General features: G+C 37.5%; 3 protein-coding genes across 5 annotated transcripts; 2 read left to right on the top strand and 1 right to left on the bottom strand.

Moving 5' to 3' along the window:
* Positions 1-5,811: 5,811 nt before the first annotated feature.
* On the top strand, positions 5,812-6,731 carry g0s2 (G0/G1 switch 2). The gene is made up of 2 exons (XM_046869922.1): positions 5,812-5,890; positions 6,096-6,731. Exon 2 carries the CDS (start codon positions 6,117-6,119, stop codon positions 6,450-6,452), a length of 336 nt encoding a protein of 111 aa, XP_046725878.1. The 5' UTR covers positions 5,812-5,890; positions 6,096-6,116; the 3' UTR covers positions 6,453-6,731.
* Positions 6,732-8,080: 1,349 nt separating this feature from the next.
* Positions 8,081-14,564, top strand: taf8 (TAF8 RNA polymerase II, TATA box binding protein (TBP)-associated factor). The gene is made up of 8 exons (XM_046870186.1): positions 8,081-8,287; positions 9,274-9,433; positions 10,065-10,163; positions 10,412-10,474; positions 12,866-12,990; positions 13,175-13,322; positions 13,735-13,874; positions 14,085-14,564. The coding sequence occupies exons 1-8, from the start codon at positions 8,240-8,242 to the stop codon at positions 14,220-14,222; spliced, it is 921 nt and encodes a 306-aa protein (XP_046726142.1). The 5' UTR covers positions 8,081-8,239; the 3' UTR covers positions 14,223-14,564.
* A 373-nt stretch (positions 14,565-14,937) lies between these two features.
* si:ch211-66i15.4 (uncharacterized protein LOC560315 homolog) lies at positions 14,938-23,457 on the bottom strand. 3 transcript variants are annotated; one of them, XM_046870187.1, is made up of 6 exons: positions 23,175-23,325; positions 22,252-22,388; positions 21,996-22,094; positions 20,085-20,218; positions 15,256-15,373; positions 14,940-15,098 (listed from the first exon to the last, which is right to left on the bottom strand). In XM_046870187.1, the coding sequence occupies exons 1-6, from the start codon at positions 23,191-23,193 to the stop codon at positions 15,030-15,032; spliced, it is 576 nt and encodes a 191-aa protein (XP_046726143.1). In that variant the 5' UTR covers positions 23,194-23,325; the 3' UTR covers positions 14,940-15,029. The 3 variants fall into 3 exon arrangements, with proteins under 3 accessions (XP_046726145.1, XP_046726143.1, XP_046726144.1); XM_046870188.1 differs by lacking the exon at positions 23,175-23,325 and adding an exon at positions 22,757-22,777; XM_046870189.1 differs by lacking the exon at positions 21,996-22,094 and having other exon boundaries at positions 14,938-15,098; positions 23,175-23,457.
* Between the last annotated feature and the right edge of the window lie 4,508 nt (positions 23,458-27,965).

Here is a 27,965-nt window from a genome sequence, read left to right as displayed (position 1 = left end):
TGAAAAAAGGTCCACTGTTGGAGCAATCATTAGAAAATGGAAGAAGCTAAACATGACTGTCAATCTCCCTCGGACTGGGGCTCCATGCAAGATCTCACCTCGTGGGGTCTCAATGATCCTAAGAAAGATGAGAAATCAGCCCTGAAAAACACGGGAGGAGCTGGTCAATGACCTGAAAAGAGCTGAGACCACTTTTCCAAGGTTACTGTTGGTAATACACTAAGACGTCATGGTTTGAAATCATGCATGGCATGGAAGGTTCGCCTGCTTAAACCAGCACATGTCCAGGCACGTCTTAAGTTTGCCAATGACCATTTGGATGATCCAGAGGAGTCATGGGAGAAAGTCATGTGGTCAGATGAGACCAAAATAGAACTTTTGGGTCATAATTCCACTAAACGTGTTTGGAGGAAGAAGAATGATGAGTACCATCCCAAGAACACCATCCCTACTGTGAAGCATGGGGGTGGTAGCATCATGCTTTGGGGGTGTTTTTCTGCACATGGGACAGGGCGACTGCACTGTATTAAGGAGAGGATGACCGGGGCCATGTATTGTGAGATTTTGGGGAACAACCGCCTTCCCTCAGTTAGAGCATTAAAGATGGGTCGAGGCTGCGTCTTCCAACATGACAATGACCCGAAGCACACAGCCAGAATAACCAAGGAGTGGCTCTGTAAGAAGCATATCAAGGTTTTGGCGTGGCCTAGCCAGTCTCCAGACCTAAACCCAATAGAGAATCTTTGGAGGGAGCTCAAACTCCGTGTTTCTCAGCGACAGGCCAGAAACCTGACTAATCTCGAGAAGCTCTGTGTGGAGGAGTGGGCCAAAATCCCTCCTGCAGTGTGTGCAAACCTGGTGAAAAACTACAGAAAACGTTTGACCTCTGTAATTGCAAACAAAGGCTACTGTACCAAATATTAACATTGACTTTCTCAGGTGATCAAATACTTATTTGCAGCTGTATCATACAAATAAATAGTTAAAAAATCATACATTGTGATTTTTTTTTTTTTAGATTATGTCTCTCACAGTGGACATGCACCTACGATGACAATTTCAGACCCCTCCATGATTTCTAAGTGGGAGAACTTGCAAAATAGCAGGGTGTTCAAACACTTATTTTCCTCACTGTAATTCTAGGTACAGATAAGACAAGATGTCCATGCGAATTAAATAAGCACAAAAGGCAATAAAATCATTGTAAGCTGAGACTTGAGAAGCATTGTAGAAAAAAACTGCATACTATATTGCAGCTAACATAATAAAGTAAATTAGTAAAACTGTGCAGTTAGTTGTTGCCACGGTGACATTTTATTAGGATACAGTGCATTTAAGGATAAGTCACAGCAGTCCCTGTAAGATAGAGTAAAAGAAAATACTTTTTTCCAAGACAGTTTCAGACACATGAACTTCTCTGACCTTAATATTATTTACCAAGAAGTAGGTATATTAATTCTAGTCCATGAGGGAGAAAGATCTCTTTAAGAAACATGCTTGTATAGAAGATTAAAGTAGAGACTATTAATATCATCATCATCATCATCATCATCATTAGTAGAATTTCAGTCGACATTCAGTCACAAGGAGTGAATTCAATTCAATTCAATTCAATTCATTTTTATTTGTATAGCGCTTTTAACAATGAACATTGTCTCAAAGCAGCTTTACACAGGTAATGTGGTGATTAAACGTAAATATGTTCTTTGTAAGTATGTTTGTCCCTGATGAGCAACTGTGGCAAGGAAAAACTCCCCGAGATGGCATAAGGAAGAAACCTTGAGAGGAACCAGACTCAAGAGGGAACCCATCCTCATCTGGGTTGCACCAAATGTCCATTTGAAGCAGATATACAATGCTGCGAGGTACAGTGATGATGATCAGAAGCAAACTGCACTCCCGAGTCAGTGCAGCAGACCGCCGACACCAACTACAGTCCAATCCATCCTCAAAGCACCCGTTCTACACCGGAATTACATGGAACCACCCAAGGTGTTGATGAGAGACCGTCCCAAGCTGCACAGAAGTGTGAAGATCCACGGAGGGGAGAGGGGCAGGAACAGTGGTCACTGGAGCCTCAGAAACATGTTTAACTCGACCGAGAGAGCGAGAGAGAGAGAGAGAGAGAGAGAGAGAGAGAGAGAGAGAGAGAGAGAGAAGAGGGTGACGGGAAGAGAAAGATATGGATTATTAAGTGTCCTTATTGGTGTATGAAAGTTAATGTCACTGTGCAGTTTGGACTCCGGCAAGACTCGCTATGGCAGCATAACTAAAAGGGAGAACCAGAAGGTAACACAGACATGAGGGATCTCTGGGATAAGAGACGACCCACCACACCACTGTCAACAAACCCGAGTGAACGTGTGAATGTGAGGGGACGACAGCATCCAAATATCCCAGTTCACCAAACACTCTATATCCATGCTCCCTCCAGATCTGAGCCTTTACCTAAGAAAAACCTACTGATAAAAGGCTTGACTAAATAAATAAGTTTTCAACCTCGACTTGAACACTGAGAATGTGTCCGAGTCCCGAACACTGGTTGGAAGGCTGTTCCATAACTGTGGGGCTTTATAAGAGAAAGATCTGCCCCCTGCTGTAGTCTTCATTATTTGAGGAACCAAAAGATAGCCTGTGCCTTTTGATCTAAGTAGGCGTGGAGGATCATACTGGTACAGAAGTTCACTCAGATACTGCGGTGCGAGACCGTTAAGTGCTTTATACGTCAGTAGTAATATTTTATAATCAATGCGAGATTTGATTGGGAGCAGTGTAGATTGATTAAAACAGGGGTGATGTGGTCATATTTCCTAGATCTAGTGAGGACTCTTGCTGCTGCATTCTGAATCAGTTGAGTCAGGTACTGATGTAGGGTGAGGAGGCTTATGGTGCAGTCAGTGTTTCAATTCATCCCAAAGGTGTTCAATAGGGATGAGGTCAGAGCTCTATAGCAGGCTTTTCACGATCTTGCACCTCATCCAATGTGAAACATATGTTCAAGGAGCTTGCTTTGTGCACGTGGGCCTTGTCGTGCTAGACCAGGTTTGAGTCGACTAGTTTATCTGAGGGAAAAATGTAATGCTACAACATCCAATACGTATAATTATATTCTGTCTGTAGGATAGATGTGAGAACAGACTAAAAAAATTTGTCATCATCTCCAGTGTTTGGTTTTTTTCTTTTTTTTTTGCTGAAGCTGCTCTTTTGTTTTTTCTTTGTATTACGTGCAGCGTGTGATGATGTGGTCGTGCTTGGGCTGTTTCTCAACACTGTCTGTGCATCTAGGGGACAGGCTGTGGCATAGATCAGAGCTGTGGGTCAGAAGTCTCTGATGGGCTTCTCTCCGTGCAGCAGAAGCTCTGTCTAGAGTGAGTCAAACAAATAACGTTGCTCAATATTCTCTTTCACCTCACACACAAACGCTCACTCGATCAGCACTAGTGGTTGTTATTTTTTTTTTGGAAACTTGATTTTATCAAATGACTGGAAAAGGTCAACAGTATAGTCAACATTAAAATAACATATAAGTAGTTAAATATTATAGATAATCCAGTGCAAAAATGTTATTATATGATTGTCTTGTTTGCTTTTTTCCTCCCAAATAAAATTGCTTATTTATTAATATTATTATTATTATTATTTTTTTTTTTTACATATGATCAATGTGAACATGGAATATTGTATGAAAATGGTGTCTAGTCTTAGAATACAGTTATGCAATTCTAATATCTGTGTAAAGTCTGATTTAATATCTTATATCTGGTGCATAAGATTTGCAAATTACCTTTTTTTAGATTCCAGTAAAGAATGTTTTTATCAAGCACTAAATAAAAGCAGCCACAGTGCAGTAGATAGGCCACTAATCATTACCTTAACATGATGCAATCTTATTGATCTCAGTACAAACTAGTTTACTGGTTTCTTATTTTAACAGTATTGACACTGCAACAGTTGGCAGAGGACCCACTAGAGTAAGGTTAACTGATTGTCATCATGTCCTAATTTGTACTGCTCTTCAAATGAAAGGCTTTGTATCGCTTACATTTTACATGCACATATTTAATGTCTACGGATGAACGATAACACTAAGAGGTTAAACATACCATTAAGAACATTTATATAAAAATGTGCAAAATACATTTAATGCATCAAGACATCTCAAGTCATTGTGTTTAAGGCTGTTACTCTGTAAACATTTACAATTTGTAATTTAATTCTTATATTGTTATATTACTACATTCACTAGGTTTTGGTTAATGGTGATACATAAATAAACAATAACAATAGATAAACTATACCATTTTTTACATTATCATGCATTTTGGTTTAGAAATCTGATGGTATATTAATCTATGGTTTAGAAGTTTGATGAAAACTTGCTATCAAATCATTGTTTCTTATTTGTGCAGTCTTTCTGTTCAGTGAGGTAAAAAGTAATCTATATTTCAATTGTGAATATGTTTATATATTTTGGCTCATGTAAAAACTTTCTAGTTCCTGCTCAGAAATTGTAGATACACTATATGGACAAAAGTATGTGACACCTAACATTTCCAGCAATATTTTGTTATTTCCACAAAGAGTTTCCACAAAGGTTGAGGCTCACAATTGTGAAGGATGTCTTTAAATGTGGTGAAGTTAGTGGCCTGCCACAAAGCTCTGACCTCAACCCTAATAAACGGTGGGATTCATTGAAATGCTGCCTGTACCACAGGCCTTATCACCCCACATCTGTACCTGGTTTTACTCACACTATTGTGGCTAAATAAGCCCAAAACCTTAAAACTTTACATCATTATTACACCGAATAGGGACTCAAAGTGGAATAGGATTTTCAAAAAGCACATACGAAACTTGTAGTCAGGTGTCCAGAAATGTTGTTCTTAATAGCGTATATGAGGAGAGTTATACAACAGAGACTTCAATCTAAGTATCACCTGATAACATATGCATCATTAATACAGACAAGACACTTCCCAAGACAACTTGTCAGTATGTGGTATTCCCATATGGAATGTCCATATATAAAAGGGAATATGTAGATTACAGTTACTTTCCAGTTACTTTAAAGACTGTCCTCCATGAACAGAGATGGCAAAAGTACACAGATTCTTCAATCAAGTAGAAGTAGAGATACTATTTTTTTAATCTGTTAAAAATTAAAAGACTGAAACAATATTGAGAAGAAACAATATTGATCATGTCACCAAAAAATAAAAAAATAAAAATAAAAATAAAAAACCATGCCTGGTTTGAAAATGTAAGAATTAGAAAGTACAGATATAAAAAGTTGTTAAAAAAATAAATTGTTAAGTAAAAAACTGATACCAGAAGAATCTACTTAAGTACAGTATTTGTACTTTATTACTTTCGATTTAATTTAATTTAATTTAATTCATTTTTATTTGGATAGCACTTTTTACAAGGAACATTGTCTCAAAGCAGCTTTACATAGCTAATGTAGTAATTAAAAGTGAATATGTTTATCTATGTTCATCTGTGTGTGTGTTCCACTGAACAAATAAAAAAAAAATCACTTTGAAACATAATGAACATGCTATAACTAAGATCTTATGACGAGAACATCATACTCACCATATTACTCACGTACAATAGAGAACAACTGTTTTCTCACATGACTAGGAGATGGTGTACAGAGGTCACTTTAGTGACTAGACACTTGCCCTAGCATCTCTGAAGCACACAAAACCTTGCACAAGCACATTAGCAGTGCTTCTGAATGAATATTCATGTTCAATGGGTGTGGCTACAGTTGCCACTGAGCTTAAATAGGGAATGCTCCTGCAGTCAGTTGTCTGTTGATACTTGGACATAATCAAGCCAAGAGAAATCAGCTGAAAGAACTGAAGTTTCTGCTCATTTTGCACTTGTAAGTACTTCTTGCAAACATTTATTTGCTAATTCTATTTGCCTTTAGTCTTATCATTTTTTAACTAACATTCTGAACTTCTCTGATCTATGTCTTTTTAATGCATAAAACTGTTTAATGCAGTATAACAGTTATATTATAACAGTTACAGTAATAATGTAGTGTTATATGTAGTGAGCCTAAACAAACTTTTCTCTCCTCACAGACACAACTGTTTTTCAACACAATGGAGATGATGCAGGAGATAATTCCATTTGCAAGGGAAATGCTAAGTGTTCGGCCAACAAAGGGTACCATGAAGGTATATCTGGTGGGAGGGACCTTTGCAGTCCTGGGCATCATAAGCGGCTTGGTGGAGGCTGTGTGTTCACTCTTCCCCGAGCAGGAAGAAGGCCCTCTATATGAACTGATCGAGGAGACCGTAACATTGATGGTTCAGGCTCAAGAGCCACAAACAATGATCCTAGAAGATGATGAACTGGACGCTGAGATGGAAGCCAAGGCTAAGGAACTGCCCATGCTCAGGCAGCGGCGCATGAGTTTCAGAGCCCATGCCTCTTAAAAATACACACTCATTAAAACACTGTGTGTGCTGCCTTTGCACTGAGGGTTGTATATGTCTGACAGAAGGGAAATGCAAAGTGCCTGTTGGAATGGAATGCTGTAGAACAGCTAATGCTGGTAATTATAGGGGGGCCCTGATGTTAAATGTTACTTGTAAGTTTGTTAAGATGATGTAATGATTTTATACTGGGTGAACATTATTTATAAAGGATGTAACAAGTCTTTACTGAGTGAGATTTCTCTTATTGAAGATGAATAAAGTCTAGTTTGTGCAAAACCAGGGTCTGTGTCATGCTGTACCTTAAAATTTATAGTGCATGCATTTATAGTGCATGTATAGTATAGTGCATGTATAGTGCATGCACCTGAGAACAATGATATCGGTTGCGCTGGCGCAACCCCGACGACTAAGAGGTCAAAAATACTTGCTTAACTGACACCTTGTCACTGATATCCCTGATTTTATTTTTAGCCATAGACAGGTAATCAGGTACAATCAGGGTAATCAGGTACAATAGGCCACACAGAACAGGAGTGGTTTACTTATTGTATTTTATCATAAACATTTACTAGATTCATTCTCTTGCCCTAACAGGATTTGGCGTTGTGCACGTATTCATATTAATGCAATCATGCATATCATTGCAGCAAGGCAGTTAATGAAGCATTTGTAATAAACCCAAACACACTCACACAATCTTGAGGACAACATATTGTCTCATTTTCCATTGTTGTTCTTTTTATTATTATCATTTTACTTGTGATTTCAAGGTCACCAGACAAAAGTCTGTTTAAAGGTCAAACCAAGGCAGGAACCTTGTGCTTCAGAAATTCTTCAGAAATTCTAATTCAGAAGATCTGCATTTGGCTGTGAAGGTCAGGTGTCCACATAGATTATTTCTGTGTGCTTCTTATCACATGTAGTCCAAATCCACTCTGACCCTGACCAAAATGAAGCAGCTACAGTTGACAAATAAATGAATGAATATGTTGTTGTTTTTCTCTGACTGTTTTCCTTCATCTGTTACTCTACCTGAAGCGACAATCAAATTTTTTATCCAAGCTTGGAATCGGTACTGAGTGCGCACTGGATTGTGCAACCTGAAGTGGGATCAAAGCTGGGTTGTGGAGACAAGTTTACTGGTAACTGTGTGGCACTGGCAGCTCAGGGGGAATTAGTAGCTCGGGGGCAGTGGTAGCGCAGGGGCAGTGGCAGTTTAAAGGCAGTGGCAGTTTAGAGACAGTGGTAGCTTTGGGACAGTGGTCACTTAGGGGCATTGGCAGTTTAGAGACAGTGGAAGCAATGGGGCACTGGTAGACCAGTGTTTATTGTGTATGATTACATACTGTGAGATCACAGAACTGTGAGATCACAGAACTGCCAAACTGCTACTTGCTAGGCCCTTGAGTAAGGCCCTTGAGTAAGGACCATAATCCTCACCTCCTTAGTTGTATAAACAAGATAAATGTATCTGTTCTGATCGCTGTTAATTATTTTTTAATTGTTTATTATTTGTTAATACAAATTCTTCAATCCCCAAACTCACAGCATCATACCGGTATCATAAACTTTCCCAGAATCTAAAGTATACGATTGGCTTTTAAAGACTTATATTATGCCCAGGACTCTTATTAACACAGAGCACATTGGCACAAAACGAAAGTTGCTATCGCTACACAGCTCAGTGAAGAGAAGGAGACACAGACAGAATGATTTAGCTATTTCACAAGATTACTGGTATTTTTCTTTACGTTTTAATCAGTAGAGAGGAAATAATCGCACCGATGGCAGACCCTGCGGTGGCAGGCGGCGGACCTTTAAGCGCCGGAATGGTAACTAGCCTCTGTTTATTAGCTTGTTAGCTTGCTAGATAAACTGTAGCTAAATGTTCTGTAGTCGCGCATGACATTTTTGGGCGCTTTTGTAGAATTATATCTTATTTCAGCGAATTGTTTTTGAATTTGTACATCCTCTGAGCAAGATAGGAGCCTTTTCCCCACCTTTTAGTCGTCTTCGGTTAAGGCTAAACTAGCTAGTGTTTGCTGGCTAATAAATGGAGGCTACATTCAATTATTTTCAATTCAGGTTTATTTGTGCAGCACTTTTAACAATGGGTTTTGTCTCAAAGCAGCTTCACGGAGACGAATAGGTTAAATATGAAATGTATATATTGGTGCCTAAATGTTTATCCCTGATAAACATGGGAAAACTTTTTCACATTGTGTAAGGAAAAAAGAAACCTTGAAAGGATCCAGACTCAGAAGGAACCTATCTGAGACCATTCCTTGTCTGAACCCTCTTAAGGTTTCCTCCTCATCTCTATCTTAGAAGGGAACCCATCCTCAAAAATGACAAAATTATTATAAATTGATATCAGGTGTCACCCAGATGAGGATAGGAGGTCATCACACATTTAGGTGACAAATAATGTCTATTTATTATAGTTCCATCATGGTGGAGGATGGGTTCCCTTCTGAGTTTGGATCCTCTCAAGGTTTCTTCCTATTGCTGTCTCAGAAGGAACCCTTCCTAATCTGCATAGCACTGAATGTCCTTAACTTATTGTCCCCTCACCATTAAGGAGCACTGTTTAGTGATCTGACACTTAAATGCAGAACTGTTCGTGCCAATCGTAGCAGAATTTTTGTATTAATTACAGTCCATCCTCATGGTTTGAGTTTCCCAATAACTTCACGGATCTTCAGGGTGTTCATGTGGAACCATCCTCATCAAACCCACACAATTCCGGTCATATGAATTAAGCTACCTCATCAAATTATACTGACTGTATGTTTTGTTTGTTCGTTTTGCTTTGTAGCGGTCAGTTGGTAATAAACCAACTTCAAATCCTGCTGAGAATTATTACCTGGCCCGGCGGCGCACCCTGCAGGTGGTGGTCAGCTCTCTGCTGACTGAATGTGGCTTCGACAGTGCAGAGAAAGCAGCTGTGGAAACTCTAACCGAAATGATGCAGAGTTGTAAGTTAAATAGAAAGAAAAAAATAAAAACACACACGGTTTAACATGAGAAATGTGCAATACCTCTTTTCTTTTTAAACCGATACCAATGACTTTCTTTGTCTGCCTTGCCGATAATTAGTACCGGTAACTGTATGTTTAAAAGCTGTCATTATTAATATTAAATAGACAACATCAGCCTGGACTTATCTCTTGTTGCATTTAATAAATAAACTCACAATCGGACAGAAGATAATCTATCAGACAGAAGATAATCTGTCAGACAAACCATATTCATATTATAAGAATAATATTAGAGCAAAAGAATGTTGAGATTTTTCCTCCTTGTTCCTGTTTCAATTCTCCTGCTTTTGGGGGAAAAAATAATCTAAAGCAGCGATCCTGTTATGTTACACAGCATATGGCTGGATGCAAGGGGTGTGTGTGTGTGTGTGTGTGTGTGTGTGTGTGTGTGTGTGTGTGTGTGTGTGTGTGTGTGTGTGTGCACGCAAGCGCACGCGCGCTCTGTACGCTGTAAGGATCTAGATGTTGGTTGAACAGAGACGCATAACCCATTATCCAAATCACAATGAGAATTTGTGCATTTCTGATTTACCTTCGTCCATACAGATAACCATTTTATGGTTTGCAGATATAACTGAGGTTGGACGTTGTGCAAAAGCAAGCTGTGAGCATACAGCTAGAAGCAGCCCTACCCTCTCAGACGTGGTTATCACTTTGGTGGAAATAGGTAAGCTTCACTGGTTACAGCAGATGCTGTGTACAATCTACAGGGTAATTATTTCACTGGGGTAAATCAGTGAAAAATGAGCAGCGAATTTAAAAATCTTGGGGGATTTCGCACAGGGAATTTTGAAAGTAAGTGGAGCATGGATGTGTGGGGGGGATTTATGGTCTGTGAGAATATGGCTTTATGTCAGTTGATGACTCCTGATGTAGACAATGTAAGATGACTCTTGTCTGTTATAACCTTTACAGGTTTTAATGTAGACTCGCTCCCCTTGTATGCCAAAAGATCACAGAGGATGGTCATAACAGCACGTGAGTGATCAGAATCAACATTCTCCCTTCATTTTAATGTATAATTTTAATGTATCTTCATTTTAATCTATAGCCTACACTTGTGCTAAAACTGTATTCAGTATTTATATTTTACTGTTTTGTGTTTGAATCTCAACTGTACTGAGGTAAAAGCAAAAAACCCGTCAGATCCAGAGCAGACTAAATTCCAGTAAATACTGTGGATAATTATTAATTGCCTCACCTTGCCATGTAAAATCTAAGATTACTCTTACTGTTCACTGTCTATTACTCTTACTGTCTATTACTCTCACTGTTCACTGTCTTTTACGTTCACTTTCTATTACTCTTACTGTCTATTACTCTCACTGTTCACTTTCTATTACGCTTACTGTTCACTGTCTATTACTCTTACTGTTCACTGTCTTTTACTCTTACTGTTTACTGGCTATTACTCTTACTCTTCACTGTCTTTTACTCTTACTGTTCACTGTCTTTTACGTTCACTGTCTATTACTCTTACTGTTCACTGTCTTTTACGTTCAGTCTTTTACTCTTACTGTTCACTGTCTATTACTTTTACTGTTCACTGTCTTTTACATTCACTGTCTAATACTCTTACTGTTCTGTCTTTTACTCTTACTGTTCACTGGCTATTACTCTCACTGTCTAATACTCTTACTGTTCACTGGCTATTACTCTCACTGTCTAATACTCTTACTGTTCACTGGCTATTACTCTCACTGTCTAATACTCTTACTGTTCACTGTCTTTTATGTTCACTGTCTTTTACTCTTACTGTTCACTGTCTAACACTCTTACTGTTCACTGTCTTTTACTCTTACTGTTCACTGTCTTTTACATTCACTGTCTAATACTCTTACAGTTCTGTCTTTTACTCTTACTGTTCACTGTCTTTTACATTCACTGTCTAATACTCTTACAGTTCTGTCTTTTATTCTTACTGTTCACTGGCTATTACTCTCACTGTCTAATACTCTTACTGTTCACTGGCTATTACTCTTACTGTTCACTGGCTATTACTCTTACTGTTCACTGGCTATTACTCTTACTGTTCACTGTCTTTTACTCTTACTGTTCACTGGCTATTACTCTCACTGTCTAATACTCTTACTGTTCACTGTCTTATGTTCACTGTCTTTTACTCTTACTGTTCACTGTCTTTTACTCTTACTGTTTACTGTCTATTACTCTCACTGTCTAATACTCTTACTGTTCACTGTCTTATGTTCACTGTCTTTTACTCTTACTGTTTACTGTCTATTACTCTTACTGTTTACTGTCTATTACTCTTACTGTTCACTGGCTATTACTCTTACTGTTCACTGGCTATTACTCTTACTGTTCACTGGCTATTACTCTCACTGTCTATTACTCTTACTGTTCACTGTCTATTACTCTTACTGTTCACAGGCTATTACTCTCACTGGGTTACTCTTAATGTCTATTACTCTTACTGGTCACTGTCTATGTACCTTGGTTTGTAGGAACGACATTTAATTTTTTTGTATACTGTGTATGTTAAAGTTGAAATCCAAATTCAAAACACATTAGTGGAAACTGAGGAAAGGCAGTACACAGCCAGACTATATTTATAAAATAACTATGTATAATTAATTACAGAAATTAAACATATAGTTAAATGTAAATAATTAAGTAATGCAAAATATATATCTGGTTATGAATAATTACATTTAACTAAAAATGCTTTGTTTCTATAAAATTATTTGTTTATTTAAAAAAAAAACTTTATCCCTGGTGGTCTAGTGGTTAGGATGCGGCGCTCTCACCGCTGCGGCCTGGGTTCGATACCCGGTCAGGGAACCAACCCCAGCCATTAGGGTTGCACAAGCCTTAGTGCCGGTCCCAAGCCCGGATAAATGGGGGGGGTTGCATTAGGAAGGGCATCCAGTGTAAAAACGTGCCAAATCAAACATGCAGATGAACCGCTGTGGGCGACCCCTAATGGGAGAAGCCGAAAGAAAGTTTTAAATAGACTTAATTCAAGCAATGAATTCTATCGACATGAAAAATAAACTCAATGTGACCGATATGCAGTTTAATGAAAATTTTGACTCAACATTAAGATATCTGTTGAATCATATGCTGTGACTAAACGTGCACTACAACCACCAACAGATCATAATCTTGATAAATAAGAGCCCCTGTACTATAAAATCCTCCAAACACAAACTAGATTACAGGCATCAGATAAGTATTGTTTTTCACTTGGTGCTCATGACCGCTTTAGAAGCTGTGTCTTGGAATTGAATTTTCTCTAAAATTACACACTCAAAGTACTCTTGTATGACCACAACAGCCCTAGACTGATTGATTTGATCCTATAATTGTAATGCAACTGTTTGTTGTTGTTTTTTGCTTTTGTGACAGCACCAGTGACAAATTCTCCAGTGATTCCCAAGGCTCTTGTTGCGGGACAGAAGCGTACTCACCCTCCTTACATCCCGAGCCATTTCCCAGAATTTCCAGATCCACATACATACATCAAGACCCCGGTAAGACACCCGTACTTGCCGTGTGGATGCAGATGTAAAATAATATGCATTTGAAGGACTGTGCGCAGCGCAATCTAAACTAAAACTTAATTAGAAACTTTTTTTTTTTTGTCAAAGAAAATGTTAGAACATGATATTTAGTACCACAGTATGATGCTTTTTGTCCCCCCCCTTTTGTGTGCAGACATTTCGTGAGCCTGTATCAGACTACCAGGTGCTAAGGGAGAAGGCAGCATCCCAGAGACGAGATGTCGAAAGGGCGCTTACACGTTTCATGGCAAAGACTGGAGACACACAAAGTCTCTTTAAAGATGATATCACTACTTTTCCATGTAAGAACAGTGTTAAATAATGATATAAATTCAAATTAGAAGGCCGGTTGGTCTTGTGCTTTCCTGTCTGCCTGAAATGATTATTTTTAAATAATTATAGCTGTAAGAAAGTCAAATGTAATATTTTTTACACTCTAACCATTAGAAATTATAGACTTAATAGGCACTTAATTAGAAGCCCATCACTTTCCTGCCCACAAAACCGTGGAATCTCTATAGTGAATGATGATCTTGAATATTGTTTAAATGGATAATAATATTTTTTTAACTCTATAAATCGGATCATATGCTTTTAAATAAAAAAAAAATAAATAAAAAAAAATAAAACATTTACATCCATTGTTTTGAGTTGTTTGTAGGAGTCAAAATAAATTGTGTGAAAATGTTAATGCCTCTGCCTGTTTATACTCAGTGATCGCAGCAAAGCTGAGCTCTATCCCGTACCTTAACGCTCTTCTGCCCTCTGAACTGGAGCTGCAGTCGCTGGAAGAGACAGACTCGTCTGAGCAGGATGACCAGACAGACACAGAAAACAATGCAAACAACATTAGTGTAAGAGAACTGCGTATGATCTCTCTTCTGTCTGTCACTATAAAATAATGCAGCATGCCTTCAGATGATGCAATAGCATTTAGTACAGCTGACATTAAATTCTGTCTAACATCAGTATATGCTGTGTATAATAGTTTGGATAAACAATGGTGCTTTAAGGAAATGTACAGTTGTACAATGGTGAAATGTGTTCTGTTTTTATAAATTCAGGGCACAGGAGCAGATAAGGAGAATGCTGTTGTGCCACCTGGTGGCGGTGTACCTTCTGTGAAGAATAACGAGGAAAACATGATTGATAACCCGTACCTTCGACCAGTCAAGAAACCAAAAGTGAGGAGGAAAAAATGAACAGCAAAACATGGACTCCAGTATACAAAGAAATTGTGTCAAAAATGAAAATACTGCTTAGGGTTCACAGTGTGCCTCTGAACAGAAGGGAATGCATTTAAAAGTGCAGCACAGGAGACTTTGTTTATTCACAACTGATGGCTTTGTATAATACCGAGGCTGATCGACTGAACTGCAGTGTTTTTGCTAAAGGTGGGTATTTGTCGTTCATATTATATATAGAACTTTAGGTTGGGTTTATGCTTGGATTTTCAGTGTTCCTAAAACAAAACCTTTGTAAGATGTTTCTTTGTTTAAATGAATGAAGGCAGAAAATAAATCCCTTCCCAAACATCTGTAAAAGTTTATCGTGAAAATGTTTGCCTTCCATGTCCACATCTTATATAAAGGTGCTGTTTATCATTTTAGAAACAAGAAACACTCAGATCTATAATGATCTCATTTCCAGACACAAACTTAATGCCGGCAATCGCTGTTTAATGAAAGTTTAGGTCTAAAGAGCTAAAAATTACAGATTGTGATTTCTAATTGTCTAATTTAGTTTTTAGTATCAGTGTTATTTGGCAGTGTGGCGCTACTTTTTAAAAGTGCATACATGTTTTATTTATGTTCTGATTTATGGCAACAAAAATGCACATTAAATTTTTACGGGCATTCTTAGCAAATGATTTGTACAAAAAAGGAATTCATATAGCTGTGTGCATGCACAAGAACAGGTCGCGCAACAAAACGTCTCTGTATTTGATTTAATTCAGCAGTGTGCTTGGATTCTTAGTCAGATTTACACATTATATTGCTCCAGGAATCTCATGAATAGTACAATCGTAAATAAGCTACTCTGTTGCGATGTTTCCGGAGCTCCTTGTCACATGGAAGCTGCAACATACAGAATGAAACACAAACATAATTTGTCAGAAAATGTCTCAGCGTATATGCAAATGTTAAATTAGTACAACATAAGCACAACACAGGTTGTTATGATTAATATTGTTTTATTTATTTGTTTCTTTATTAATTAATTAATTAATTTTACCTCTGTGCGAAGTCCCTTTTTCTTCTGCATGGGCACACTGGACCAGTCTGGTGAGCCAAATTTCATTGGCCATGATACCTTCCGATTGCATGGCCCACCAGGCGAGTAGGTACCTGGTCTATCGTAATGAATGGCACATGAATAATAGATTAAAGGTGTGTGTGTGTGTGTTTGTGTGTGTGTGTATATGTATGTGTATGTAAATATATATATATATATATATATATATATATATCTCACACACACATACATACATACATATATATATTTTGTGTGTGTATATACACTGGAGATTAAAATTAGAGAACAATTTATAAACAATTGAACAATTCTGAAATAATGTCATCTTCACTGCTCAACAGTTGGAGTTTTTGTTTTGTCTATACCATGCTACCAGAACACCTTTTCCACAAAATAACTAAGGCATTTAAAAAAAATTCATTATTTTGCAGAAAACACACTGATAAAACACTTTCAGATACCTCCCAGTTATTGGTGTTAATCTGGTACCTGGTGCTAATTTCCTTGATTATCTGTCAACCCCTATTTAACTGGCAGCCTAACTTCCAGTTTCACTGACTCTGCAAGATGGTGGGCCGTTCTAAAGTGCCTGAAAGGCCAAAGGGATGACCCTATCAGCCGTAGTTGGGCGTTCCAAATCTGTGATTTCAAGAATATTAAATCTTTACATTCAAGCAATCATTCAAGCAATCGTTTCCACACTGCAGCTGGAATTGCTCACCAGTTCAGCGCTGAACAGGGTAAGAATCTGTCTCGTCATACAGTGTCTCAATGTTTAAGAACATTTGGACTGAAAGCCCACACTGCAGTGACCAAACCTCTCATTAGCAGAAAGAATCAAAAGGCTAGACTAAGCTTTGCTGAGGAGCATGTTGTGTGGACAAAGGAGAACTGGTCCAAAGTTCACTTCAGTGATAAAAGCAAGTTTAATTTATTTGGGTCTGATGGGAAACATTATGTTTAGCGACAAACTGGAGAAAGACTGAACCCAAAGTGTGTAAAGAAGTCAGTGAAAAGTGGAGGAGGAAGTGTCATGGCATGTTTTCTGCAGCAGGAGTTGGGCCTCTTATACAGCTACATGGCAGAGTGAATGCAAATGTTTATCAGAACCTTCTTCAACAACATGTGGTTCATCACCCAATCAGCCCGCAGTGTTCATGCAGGACAACGCTCCATGTCACACAGCAAAACGGGTAAAGCAGTTCCTTGAAACTGAGAACATTGAAATAATGACATGGCCTGCCCAGAGTCCTGATCTCAACCCAATAGAGAACCTCTGGAAAATCTTTGGCAGCAAAGTTATGGCCAAGAAACCCACTACAGTCACCGAACTGTGGAGGAGACTGGAAGAAGAGTGGACCAAAATCACACCAGAGCAGTGTGAGAGACTAGTGCTGTCCTGTGGCCGCAGATGTGCTGAAGTCATTCAGAGCAGAGGCCTGTACACTTCCTACTAATTGGTGATTGTTGTAACCTTAAGAACATTTTGTTGTAATCTTTTTCCATGCTACAGTCATTGTTGTTCTGCAAAATAATGTTTTTTTTTTTTTTTTAAATGCCTTAGTTAATTTGTGGAAAGGTGTTCTGGTAGCATGGTATAGACAGGACAAAAAACCTTTCAACTGTTGAGCAGTGAAGATGACATTATTTCAGGATTGTTCAATTGGTTATGAATTGTTCTCTAATTTTGATCTCCAGTGTATATATGCACACAAAGTATTCAGACCCCCTTAAATTTTCACTCTTTGTTATATTGCAGCCATTTGCTAAAATCATTTAAATTCATTTATTTTCCTCACAAATGTACACATAGCACTCCATATTGACAGAAAAACACAGAATTGTTGACATTTTTGCAGATTTATTAAAAAAGAAAAACTGAAACATCACATGGTCCTAAGTATTCAGACCCTTTGCTGTGACACTCATATATATATATATATATATATTTAACTCGGGTGCTATCCATTTCTTCCGATCATCCTTTATTTGAGTCCAGCTGTGTTTGATTATACTGATTGGACTTCATTAGGAAACCACACACCTGTCTATATACGACCTTACAGATCACAATGCATGTCAGAGCAAATGAGAATAATGAGGTCAAAGGAACTGCCCGAAGTAATCTGGCCAAGGTTACAAAAAGGTTTCTGCTGCATTTAAGGTTCCTAAGAGCACAGTGGCCTCCATAATCCTCAAATGGAAGACGTTTGGGACGACCAGAACCCTTCCTAGAGCTGGCCGTCCGGCCAAACTAAGCTATCGGGGGAGAAGGGCCTTGGTGAGAAAAGTAAAAAAAAAAACAAAGATCACTGTGGCTGAGCTCCAGAGATGCAGTCGGGAGATGGGAGAAAGTTGTAGAAAGTCAACCATCACTGCAGCCCTCCACCAGTCGGGGCTTTATGGCAGAGTGGCCCGACGGAAGCCTCTCCTCAGTGCAAGACACATGAAAGCCCTAAAAAACACCTGAAGGACTCTAAGATGGGGAGAAATAAGATTCATTGGTCTGATAAAACCAAGATAGAACCTTTTGGCCTTAATTCTTAGCGGTATGTGTGGAGAAAACTAGGCACTGCTTATCACCTGTCCAATACAGTCCCAACAGTGAAGCATGGTGGTGGCAGCATCATGCTGTGGGGGTGTTTTTCAGCTGCAGGGACAGGACGACTGGTTGCAATCAAGGGAAAGATGAATGCGGCCAAGTACAGGGATATCCTGGATGAAAACCTTCTCCAGAGTGCTCTGGACCTCAGACTGGGCCGAAGGTTTACCTTCCAACAAGACAATGACCCTAAGCACACAGCTAAAATAACGAAGGAGTGGCTTCACAACAACTCAGTGACTGTTCTTGAATGGACCAGCCAGAGCTCTGATTCCACAAATCTCTGGAGAGACCTAAAAATGGCTGTCCACCAACGTTTACCATCCAACCTGACAGAACTGGAGAGGATCTGCAAGGAGGAATGGCAGAGGATCCCCAAATCCAGGTGTGAACAACTTGTTGCATCTTTCCAAAAAGACTCATGGCTGTATTAGATTAAAAGGGTGCTTTTACCAAATACTGAGCAAAGGGTCTGAACACTTAGGACCATGTGATATTTCAGTTTTTCTTTTTTAATAAATCTGCAACAATGTCAATAATTCTGTGTTTTTCTGTCAATATGGGGTGCTATGTGTACATTAATGAGGAAAAAAAATGAACATAAATGATTTTAGCAAATGGCTGCAATATAACAAAGAATTAAATAAAACTTTTTAGATTTACTGTCCTCTGAAAATAACTCATCATGCAGACATTATTGTCAAGACAGTGACAACAAAACTGAGTATACCCTGCTGTACATCATTAAGCCATGCAAAGCCACATGTACTATTCATCATGTTCATGTTTTTTTATCTGCTTGACAGTACTATACAAATTTGTGTATCTTGTATTAGCAGTTTAAATTTGGTGCTTTAACTACAATTCTCTCATACTGACCACTGGATGTTCAACATGGCAGTTCATGGCAAAGACTCTCTAAGGATTTGAGAATTAGAATTGTTGCTCTCCAAAAAGATGGCCCAGGCTATAAGAAGATTAGTAACACCCTGAAACTGTGTTACAGTACAGTGGCCAGGGTGATACAAAGGTTTTTTAAGATGGGTTCCAATCGGAACAGACCTCACAAGGGTTAATGAAAGAAGTTGAGTCCTCATGCTGTGTGTCAGGTGCAGAAGCTGATTCAAAAAACAAATGCATGAGTGCTGCAGCATTGCTTTAGAGGTTGCAGAAGCAGAAGATCTGCTTGCTCGTGCTCAGGTCATACGCCGTCATCCCAGATGGAAACCTCTTCTGAAGCTTGCTCACAAGAAAGACTGCAAATGGTTTTGTTAAAGGCAACCTGTCTAAGATCATGGATTACTGGAACAATGTCCTGTGGTCTAAAGAGACTAAGATAAACTTGTTTGGCATTAAAGGAAACATGAATTCCATCATGTACCATGACATTCTGAAGCAGAACATGAAGTCCTCTCTTCAGAAATTGGGCTGAATGGCAGTTTTCCAACATAATAATGACCCCAAACACAAAAATGACAACTGCCTGGTGATGGAGTGGCCAAGTATGACTCCAGAACTGAATCGTATTGAGCACCTGTGGGGCATCCTCAAGCAGAAGCAGACGGTGGAGCGTCTAAAGTCCAGCAGCTCTGTGATGTCATTATGAAGGAGTGGAAGAGGAGCCTAACAACCTGTGCAGCTCTGGTGAATTTCAGGAGGATTAGGGAAGTGATGGATAACAATGGTGCTCACACAAAATACTGAAACATTTGACACAGTTTTAACATGTTTACTCACTTTTGTTGCCAGTTATTTAGACAATAATGGGTGGATATTAAGTTACTTTTAGAGGAAATCTGTACTGCTATAGAAGCTGCACATTGACTACTCTAAAATATAGCCAAGTTTAATTTCTATAGTCTTCTTCCTTGAGAAGATATACTAAAATGGTTCATAAAATGGGAGGGGTTTACTCACTTTTGTAAGCTACTCCATTACATATATTTACAATATTGTGACTGCCTGTTTACGCTGTAGAAAACTAATACTCATAGACCAAAAAAGCCAAAACCAAAAGGTTCATTTCAAAAATTCCGGTCATAATTCACATATATTTTCATCAAGAAAAATCTAATCCCAATATTTACTGGCTTTTATATATAATGCACTATTTGTTTCTGCTTTTTAAACATACCAAAGTAACCAAACATGAAAGTTTGTGTGGGTGCACACAATGTAAACAAGTACAGTATTTAAAGAGGCTCACCCAGGGTTGGAGCTGATTGTAGTAGACTTGGACGTAAACCTCTGTGCAGTGGAGTTGAACGCTGTTCTTCCAGGAGCACATTTTTCTGACCCGCTCCAGTCCTGCTGGTATTCCTGGGGTGATGGAGTGACAGTCTGAGAGAAAAGAGAAGTAGTGCTAGGCAAACAATTACTCCAATAAATGATCAAACCAAAACTAAGCTACCTCTATATAATATATTTTAGTGTCATTTAATAAACTTTAACTGAGACATTAATCACCGAAGAACTAAAGTGAACTTTTTATCAAACAGACTGAGTCACTAAAACATTTTTGTCCTTGTGGTGTGAGATATTGGTGCAATATTGTATACTTTTATATTTACTGGTGTCTTACAGGCTTTGCACATTCATGATTGCAAGCAGAAGCATGACAATTCAAACCAAGGGACTTTGCCCATCACCACATTTTAAACTGCAAAGTTCATTGAATTTTTGGAACACAAAACATATTATTATATATATAATTGCTTTTTTAAACATAGGCAAATGCATAAAATACAAACATTTGTATTATTTTACACTACTAATACCTGTATTCATGTACTGTGGTAATGACTTCCAGTTCATGGGAAATACCTCAAGAACTAACACAGTTTAATCACAGAAGCATTCCCAGTATGTGCATTCTTGGTGACATAATAGAATTTACCAAAATCAGAGTTAAAAAATTAAATAAATGTATAGGGTTAGTTTTGTATCTCTGGATAACACACAAAAAAAACAATTTTACTACACTGGAAACCTTATGGTGGGATAATACTACTATCAAACTTTACCATGCAGAACCACTCAGACAGTCAACCCTATAAGCAATCAGAGTGGTGCAGTATGGGGCACTGATTATGGGCTTATTCACATTTAGCCTAATTGGTATTGATCTGCAGAGCCTGTACAGAGGTGCAGCAAATACACTGTAGAGATGGTACACATGCGTTGGGGAGTGATGTCTCACTCAGTAGTATTAATCTAGGTCAAGGACCAAGTCACACTTTGCAGATTGTGGTTCTCCCTGGGAGATGGAACATTGGGAGAAGCTGCTCTTACTCATGACTGGCTCCCTTGTGTAATATATTCCTTTTATTTTCTTCTCTACTGATTCTTTGTATTATATGCTAAATTAAGCAACTAGGCCAAGAGACCTGCTTATGCTCCCCAAAAGCTGACAAGGCATTGGCTTCAATTACTCCTTTCACACATGGACTGAATACCTTGGTGGTTACAAATGTATGGAGAGATCTGGCACTCTCAGCAAAATCATTTGTGTTTCCATAATCTTTAATACTATTATTGCAAAAAGCCCCTCAATCATCAGCACTTTCATGCCCACAAAACCGTGGAAACTCTTTTGTGAATGATAATGATTTAAATATTGTTAAACCTTTTCCCAATGACTGCCAAATGATCCCCATCTAATCTGAGGCAGTTATTACAGCGCAGCACAGCGCAGCACAGCGCAGCACAGCGCAGCACAGCACTATAGATGGCATCTTTTTGCAGCCTGATAGTGTTTTCAGATGCCACAATTACTTTCATTTTATTTAGTCAATTATACTAAACATGTTATATCAGCTCGTATGTGAAAGTTTTTCTTATACCACCCCTCTCGTGTCATTTTAAAGGCCATTTATTGGCAAATCATTATGGGTACAAAGTGCCTGAAATATCATGAAGTTTGGCAAAAAATACAAAAAGGCAATGTGGTCATGTTAAGTCACAAACAAATTCTGTTCTATGAATATAATCATTGAACAGAAAACATTTGTAAAGCCTTTGATACTACAGTCTTATGACCAGTCATTTTGTTAACAGAATAAAGAATGTATTCTGATACAAGTCTTAATAGGGACAATGTTTTAGAATTCATTTCTACCTGGAAGGGCTGGATGAAGCGAGGCGAAGTGCGGGCTGCTAAACTATAGCCTTTCTTACTTTCTGGTTTTCTTTCGAGGTTATAAACAATCGTATTCACCTGTTGGAATTAATAGATGGATTTGTTAAAATCATTAACTGTTTGTTAAACTAGAGCAAAAAATCTTTATGAGGGTATAGGACAGAAAATACTTGTTTGTTACTAGCTAGCCATGTATTTATGATTTTGGGACTACTGCAAAAGCAATTATACATACCACATGGTTATCATAGCTGCCAGGGCCAGGTGTTGGTAAACTCTCCAGTGTGAGATCTTCAATTCCCATGCGATTTGGTGTCCTGTGTACTGGAAATATTTTTCTATCCTGGCAGCTCCCGAAGGCCACAGTAGTAACTAAATTTTTTTAAGACATAAAAATCAATTGACATGTTCAAATGTAAAAAAAGTATTTTCAGTAGGTTTTTGAATCCTTTCAAAATATATAGAGATCAGCCATTACATTAAAACCACTGACAGATGAAGTGAATAACACTGATTCTCTTGTTAAAGTGGCACCTATTAAAGGTTGGAATATTTTATCAGAAAGTGAGCAGTAAGATCTTGATGTGTTGGAAGCATGAAAAATGGGCAAGCGTTAAGGTCTGAGCAACTTTGGCAACAGCTTTGATGGCTGGGTCAATGCTTTTAATAGCATAATTATTAAAAAGATTCTCCTCTTAATCTTAGAGATCTGTTTTCTTTTAAGGTTTTTCTTCTCATACCATCTTAGGGAGGTTTTCCTTGCTGTCAGCACTGGCTTTCATGTTAGGGCTTAAAGACTAATTTATACATTTAAAATGTATATAAATATATTTATAAAACTGCTTTGGTCTAATGTCCATTTGTAAAGTGCTATTTGAATAAAATAAAATAGGTTAATGACATGAATAAGTGGGTATACAGGTGTTCCTGATAAAGTGATCAATAAATGTAAATACTGATTTTGATCCCGGACGCTGCCTACACGCTTCTACAGAGCATGCGCACGTTTTGTATTTTGTTACGTGTGAAATAAAATAAAATAATTAGTAAAGAGATTAAATATGTGAAATGCGGTGTAGCGCCATGTCTGGAATGAAAAACTGCAAACACACTACTTAATTATTCAAGTTTTTTTCATATAATTTCATTCCGTTTTACCTTTGTTGCGTGCCGCCATTAATTTCCTGTTTAGTTACCACGTTACCATGGTAACCAGGTGTCTTTGAAAACAACGTCACAGCGCTTAGAACACAAACCTTTACCGTCATCCGGTGACAAAGAAAAAAGCTGTGTATGACATTCAGGTCCGACAAAAAAGCACAGTTTATTAGATTCATGTTCGAAAGACTTACGAGGTCTTTATCACGTTCATTATCACGATAACAATGCGCGTGCTTTTCCACACGTGTGTCATGAGATCCGACCAATCACCGTGCTGATTTCTAATACCGTTCATTCACTTTGTGTGTGTGTGTGTGTGTGTGTGTGTGTGTGTGTGTGTGTGTGGATGAATGAATGGAATCAATTTTGACATCTTACACAGTGAACTAGTCTCAAGTCTCGTTTTTTTTTTCTTTATTTTAGAAATAAACATTTCATTAATTTCAAAGAGAACAGCAAAAAAACAAAAAAAGTATATGTGTGTGTGTGTGTGTGTGTGTGTGTGTGTGTGTGTGTGTAATATATATAATAAATACTGAATTTATAATATATACCGAATTTTGTACATTTTTCCTTTATTCATCTAAATCAACAAATCAGAGATAATTTGACATGTCATAGTGATATACAACTGTTCACAAATAAATAACTGCTTGTAACAGGCAAACACTGCAAGCCAGTTTTTAATTGAGACATCTTAGTCTTATTATTAGTATTACTACTACATGATAATATACAGTATGCAATTTTAGGTGTATGTGTGACTGATCTGTATTTCAGTAGTATACAACAGTTTATAAGAAAAAGCAATTCCTGGCAATCAACATTTTCATCAATAAAAACTAAAATATTGTTCTTCACTGAGTTGATATATGACTTATAGGTCCTATTACTTACCCCATTACTTCATATATCTTGAACTAGATAGTAGGCAGGATAAAGGTTGATATTCAAGTGTTTATTTCTGTCCTTCTCTCTAACAGAATTTACATACCAGCTGGAAATTGTGGAATTCTTCAAACAGGAGGATGGTTACCCTACTCCAAGAACACTGATTTCAAATGGTGCTAGATGATTTATATAAACACTTCAAGCCACCATTTCAAATCAGTTTCCAAGAGAAGGCCTCGCTATTCACAGTGTAGTTGTGTTCTCTTGTTGGTCACTGAAAATGAGCACAAAACATTCGATCAAATTTATACACAAAGTGTATACAGAAGAAATGTTCCTTTTCTAAAAATGGCATAAAACAAAAGCATTTAGAATCATAGATTATTTAAGAAGATATAATATCATATATTATTAGCTTATTATAAGCTTATGTAAATTTAAAAAAGAACATAAATAAAAATAAAAGAATGGACATTAAAAATGAAAAAAACTAAATTAAGATTTATGAAATGGTTTGTATACAAGGTTTCTATAACCATTTCTATTATACTGTGTAAAATTCAAACAACTTCTCACCTCACTGTGCACGGATGCGTAAAAAAAGCTCTAATAATAACAAATAATATAGTAGAATTTCTTAAAGATGTTTCTGTAACTGTGGATATGTCTCCTAAAATTGGCTGTGTAATGAAGAACAATTAACACACAGGGTATAAGGAGGACTCTGGTGAAAATGTGCCGACTTCAGGTCAAAGAAGAATGAATTAGCTGAGCCACATCTGGCTGTCCTAATGACTAAAAAGAGCTTCTAATCACTTTCTCACCTCTAGTTGTCATCACGTACTACCAGCAATCTGGCAGCAATGTTCGCAATATTTGCAATCAGTAAACAGCAGAGAATCAGGAGATCTGCAAGATGGCTAAACTGAGCAGATACAAAGAAAATGTACATGAAAGAACATCCTGTGAGTGCAATCACTCACAGCTACACAGTCAAACTGAGAGGAAGTGTAAAATGTAATCTACAAGCAACTCTATTAATTGTGACGCAGGTACAATGTGGCATAAAAAAGCAACCCTGCAATGCACTGCTCATACACTATATGAACAAAAGTATAGGGACACCTGACTTTCCCAGCTATATGTGGTTCTTTCTCAAACTGTTATAACAAAGCTGAAGACACAAGATTGTAAAGTGTGTCTTTGGATGCAGTAGCATGTTCCTTCACTTGAACAATGATACCCAAACCTGTTCCAGCATGAGAATGAACCTTGAGTCTGAATGAGGACAAATCTTCACAGACATATTCTAAAATATAGTGGAACATCTTCCCAGAAGAGTGGAGGGAATTATAAGAGCAAATTGAAACTAAATGTGGATTGCTCAAAAAGCTTTAAGTATAAGCTTTTTGAGCAATCCACATTTAGTTTCAATTTGACCAGGTGTCCACAAACTTTTGGCAAAATATTCTAGCTCACTTCAGCAGTTAAATAAAAAACTATGATGAATCAAATGCAAAATGTGCATCAAGAGAGATATTTCACATAATGTGAAATACAATTTCATTAATGACAAACTTTAAACCACCGGCTTGATCATGAGAGATAAACTTTACATTTAGGCATTAAATTTAGACGCGCTTTTACACAACTTTATATCCTTTTGCTCTGAGAAGCTGTTTTGGGACAATGTGAATTGTTAAATGCGCTGTACAAATAAAAATACATTGAATTGAAGTAAACATTCCACACTGAAAAGCGACGTGTTTCATTGTGCTTTTATTCTGCTGAGCTACTTTTTCAAGGACAGAATTCTCTTTTCATCTTCATGCATCTGTCACACTGAAATGCAATCCCAGTTCATCAGTCTGTAGTAATGTAGGGGCTGAATCAGAAACGAGCAGGAGGACATGAAAATGTCATTTTATAGTTTTACTGATTATTTATTTCTATGTATCCAAACTCAATAAAGAGGCATTTAGAATTATTACTATAATAAACTGTGAAAAAAATATTATAATGTGAAATATCACTAAAATAACACAGCTCACAACAGGACCTAAGAGCCTCATGTTACCAAATCTTGTACATACAGTACAGTAATGTACATTCAGATATCAAAAAGCAAGCATTTGTTTGTTAGTTTATATTTATATTCATTATACACTGCATTTTATTGGCTCTGTACATGTGTCTTGCACAATAACAAAGTTAAATCTAATTTAATTCCTAGACAACCACTCCTTGAACCATTAGTCAATCTAGACTCAATCTAGACAAATAAGTCACTTTGAAGGCTTTTTACTTTATGCATGTATGTATGTATGTATGTATGTATGTATGTATGTATGTATGTGTGTATGTGTGTATGTATTGCAGGGGTCAGTGACTTTGCTTTACTTTTTAACTGTATCTTTCTTTCTTTCGGCTTCTTAGTGGTTTTTGCTGACACCTGGTGGTCAAAGGAACAAAGTGTATATTTTTATGTTTCCGTGTATAAAATCCTCTTTTACAGTCGACTATAATTTTGTCTATTGGAAAAAGAGCTCGTTTTTGAGGTACTTTGGGTTCTTTTCGCTTCCTGTCTGCAAGAGATATATTATATTATATTAAAAAAGATAAAGGTTTATTTTATCAAAAAGATTAGATAGAGGGATGCCATCATACACACACACACACACACACACACACACACACACACACACACACACACACACACACACACACACACACACACAAATAGCATAGATTAGTTGACTAAAGTTACTAATTGTCACTGTGGGAGATTTCAACTAGTTAAATATAAAGCAAGAATATAGGAAAAATGTAATAAAAAGAACACAGGCTTAATGCAACTTTTATAAACTTCTACAGTCAGTTGACTGACAGGGTTACGCAAACTCCTTTTCAGATATTACTGAGCCTGTATATGCACATGGTTGTATGGGCGATCATCCCGGAAAAGTCTCTCAGAGCCTACTAGTATTCTCCATTAAAGGATGGTTGTTTATGCAAGAAAGGCTCTGCTGATAGGACATGGTTTTCCACATTAAAATGCCACATTAAGTGGTTTTAAAACGTGGACCTCCTTGTGTTTCGTTTGCTACTTACAATTCTGCAAATGGGCGAAAGTAAGTACAGCACCTAGTTATTACACTTATATAAGATTGTTGGACAGCCCAATTCAAACACAATTTATATGACAAAGGAGTTGCCCACTTCCCCTATTTCTGAAGATATAACAGCCTTTGCTCTTCGTGGAAAACGTTTTACAAGCTTTTGGAGTGTATCCTATGCAAACGTGTTCCTATTCAGGCAAATTCGTTTTTTTTTTTTTTTTAAGGTGCAGCTGTTAAACTAGTAGGCTTGGCTTATGATCAGCAGAGATGGAAAGTAATGAAGTACAAATACTGTGTTACTGTACTTAAGTAATTTTTTTTGTATGAGTACTTTAAGTCAATATTTTTCTGACAACTATTTAATTTTTCACTCAGAATTTTTTTAGGAGTGAAATATCTGTTTTTTTTTCTACTACATTTTCAAAACAAGCTAGTTACTTTAGTTATTAGTCATCTATCTGGTGACATGATCAATATTTTTTCTTCTCATTGTGCACCCTTTTCAGCCCATCAATCTATCTCTTGTAATTGCGTGGCTTTTTCAGCCTACCACTGGTGTTTAATTTCCTGGCTATCATGTAAATGACGTAAACTAGCCTATGACAAGCAGGGTAGAAGGCAACAAGAAGTATAGGGGTAATGTGGAAGAGAGGGAGTCAGCGATGTAAACATGACTGAGAACAGAGACATTCCTGATCATCATCATCATTTTTTCTCTGCTTGTGTTCTATATGGTGGATGTTCAGCCTGAATATATTTATTAGGTAACAAAATTTAA

Source organism: Silurus meridionalis, chromosome 16 (assembly GCF_014805685.1).
Source record: "Silurus meridionalis isolate SWU-2019-XX chromosome 16, ASM1480568v1, whole genome shotgun sequence".
Lineage (NCBI taxonomy): Eukaryota > Metazoa > Chordata > Actinopteri > Siluriformes > Siluridae > Silurus > Silurus meridionalis.
This window is presented reverse-complemented; position numbering and strand designations above follow the sequence as displayed.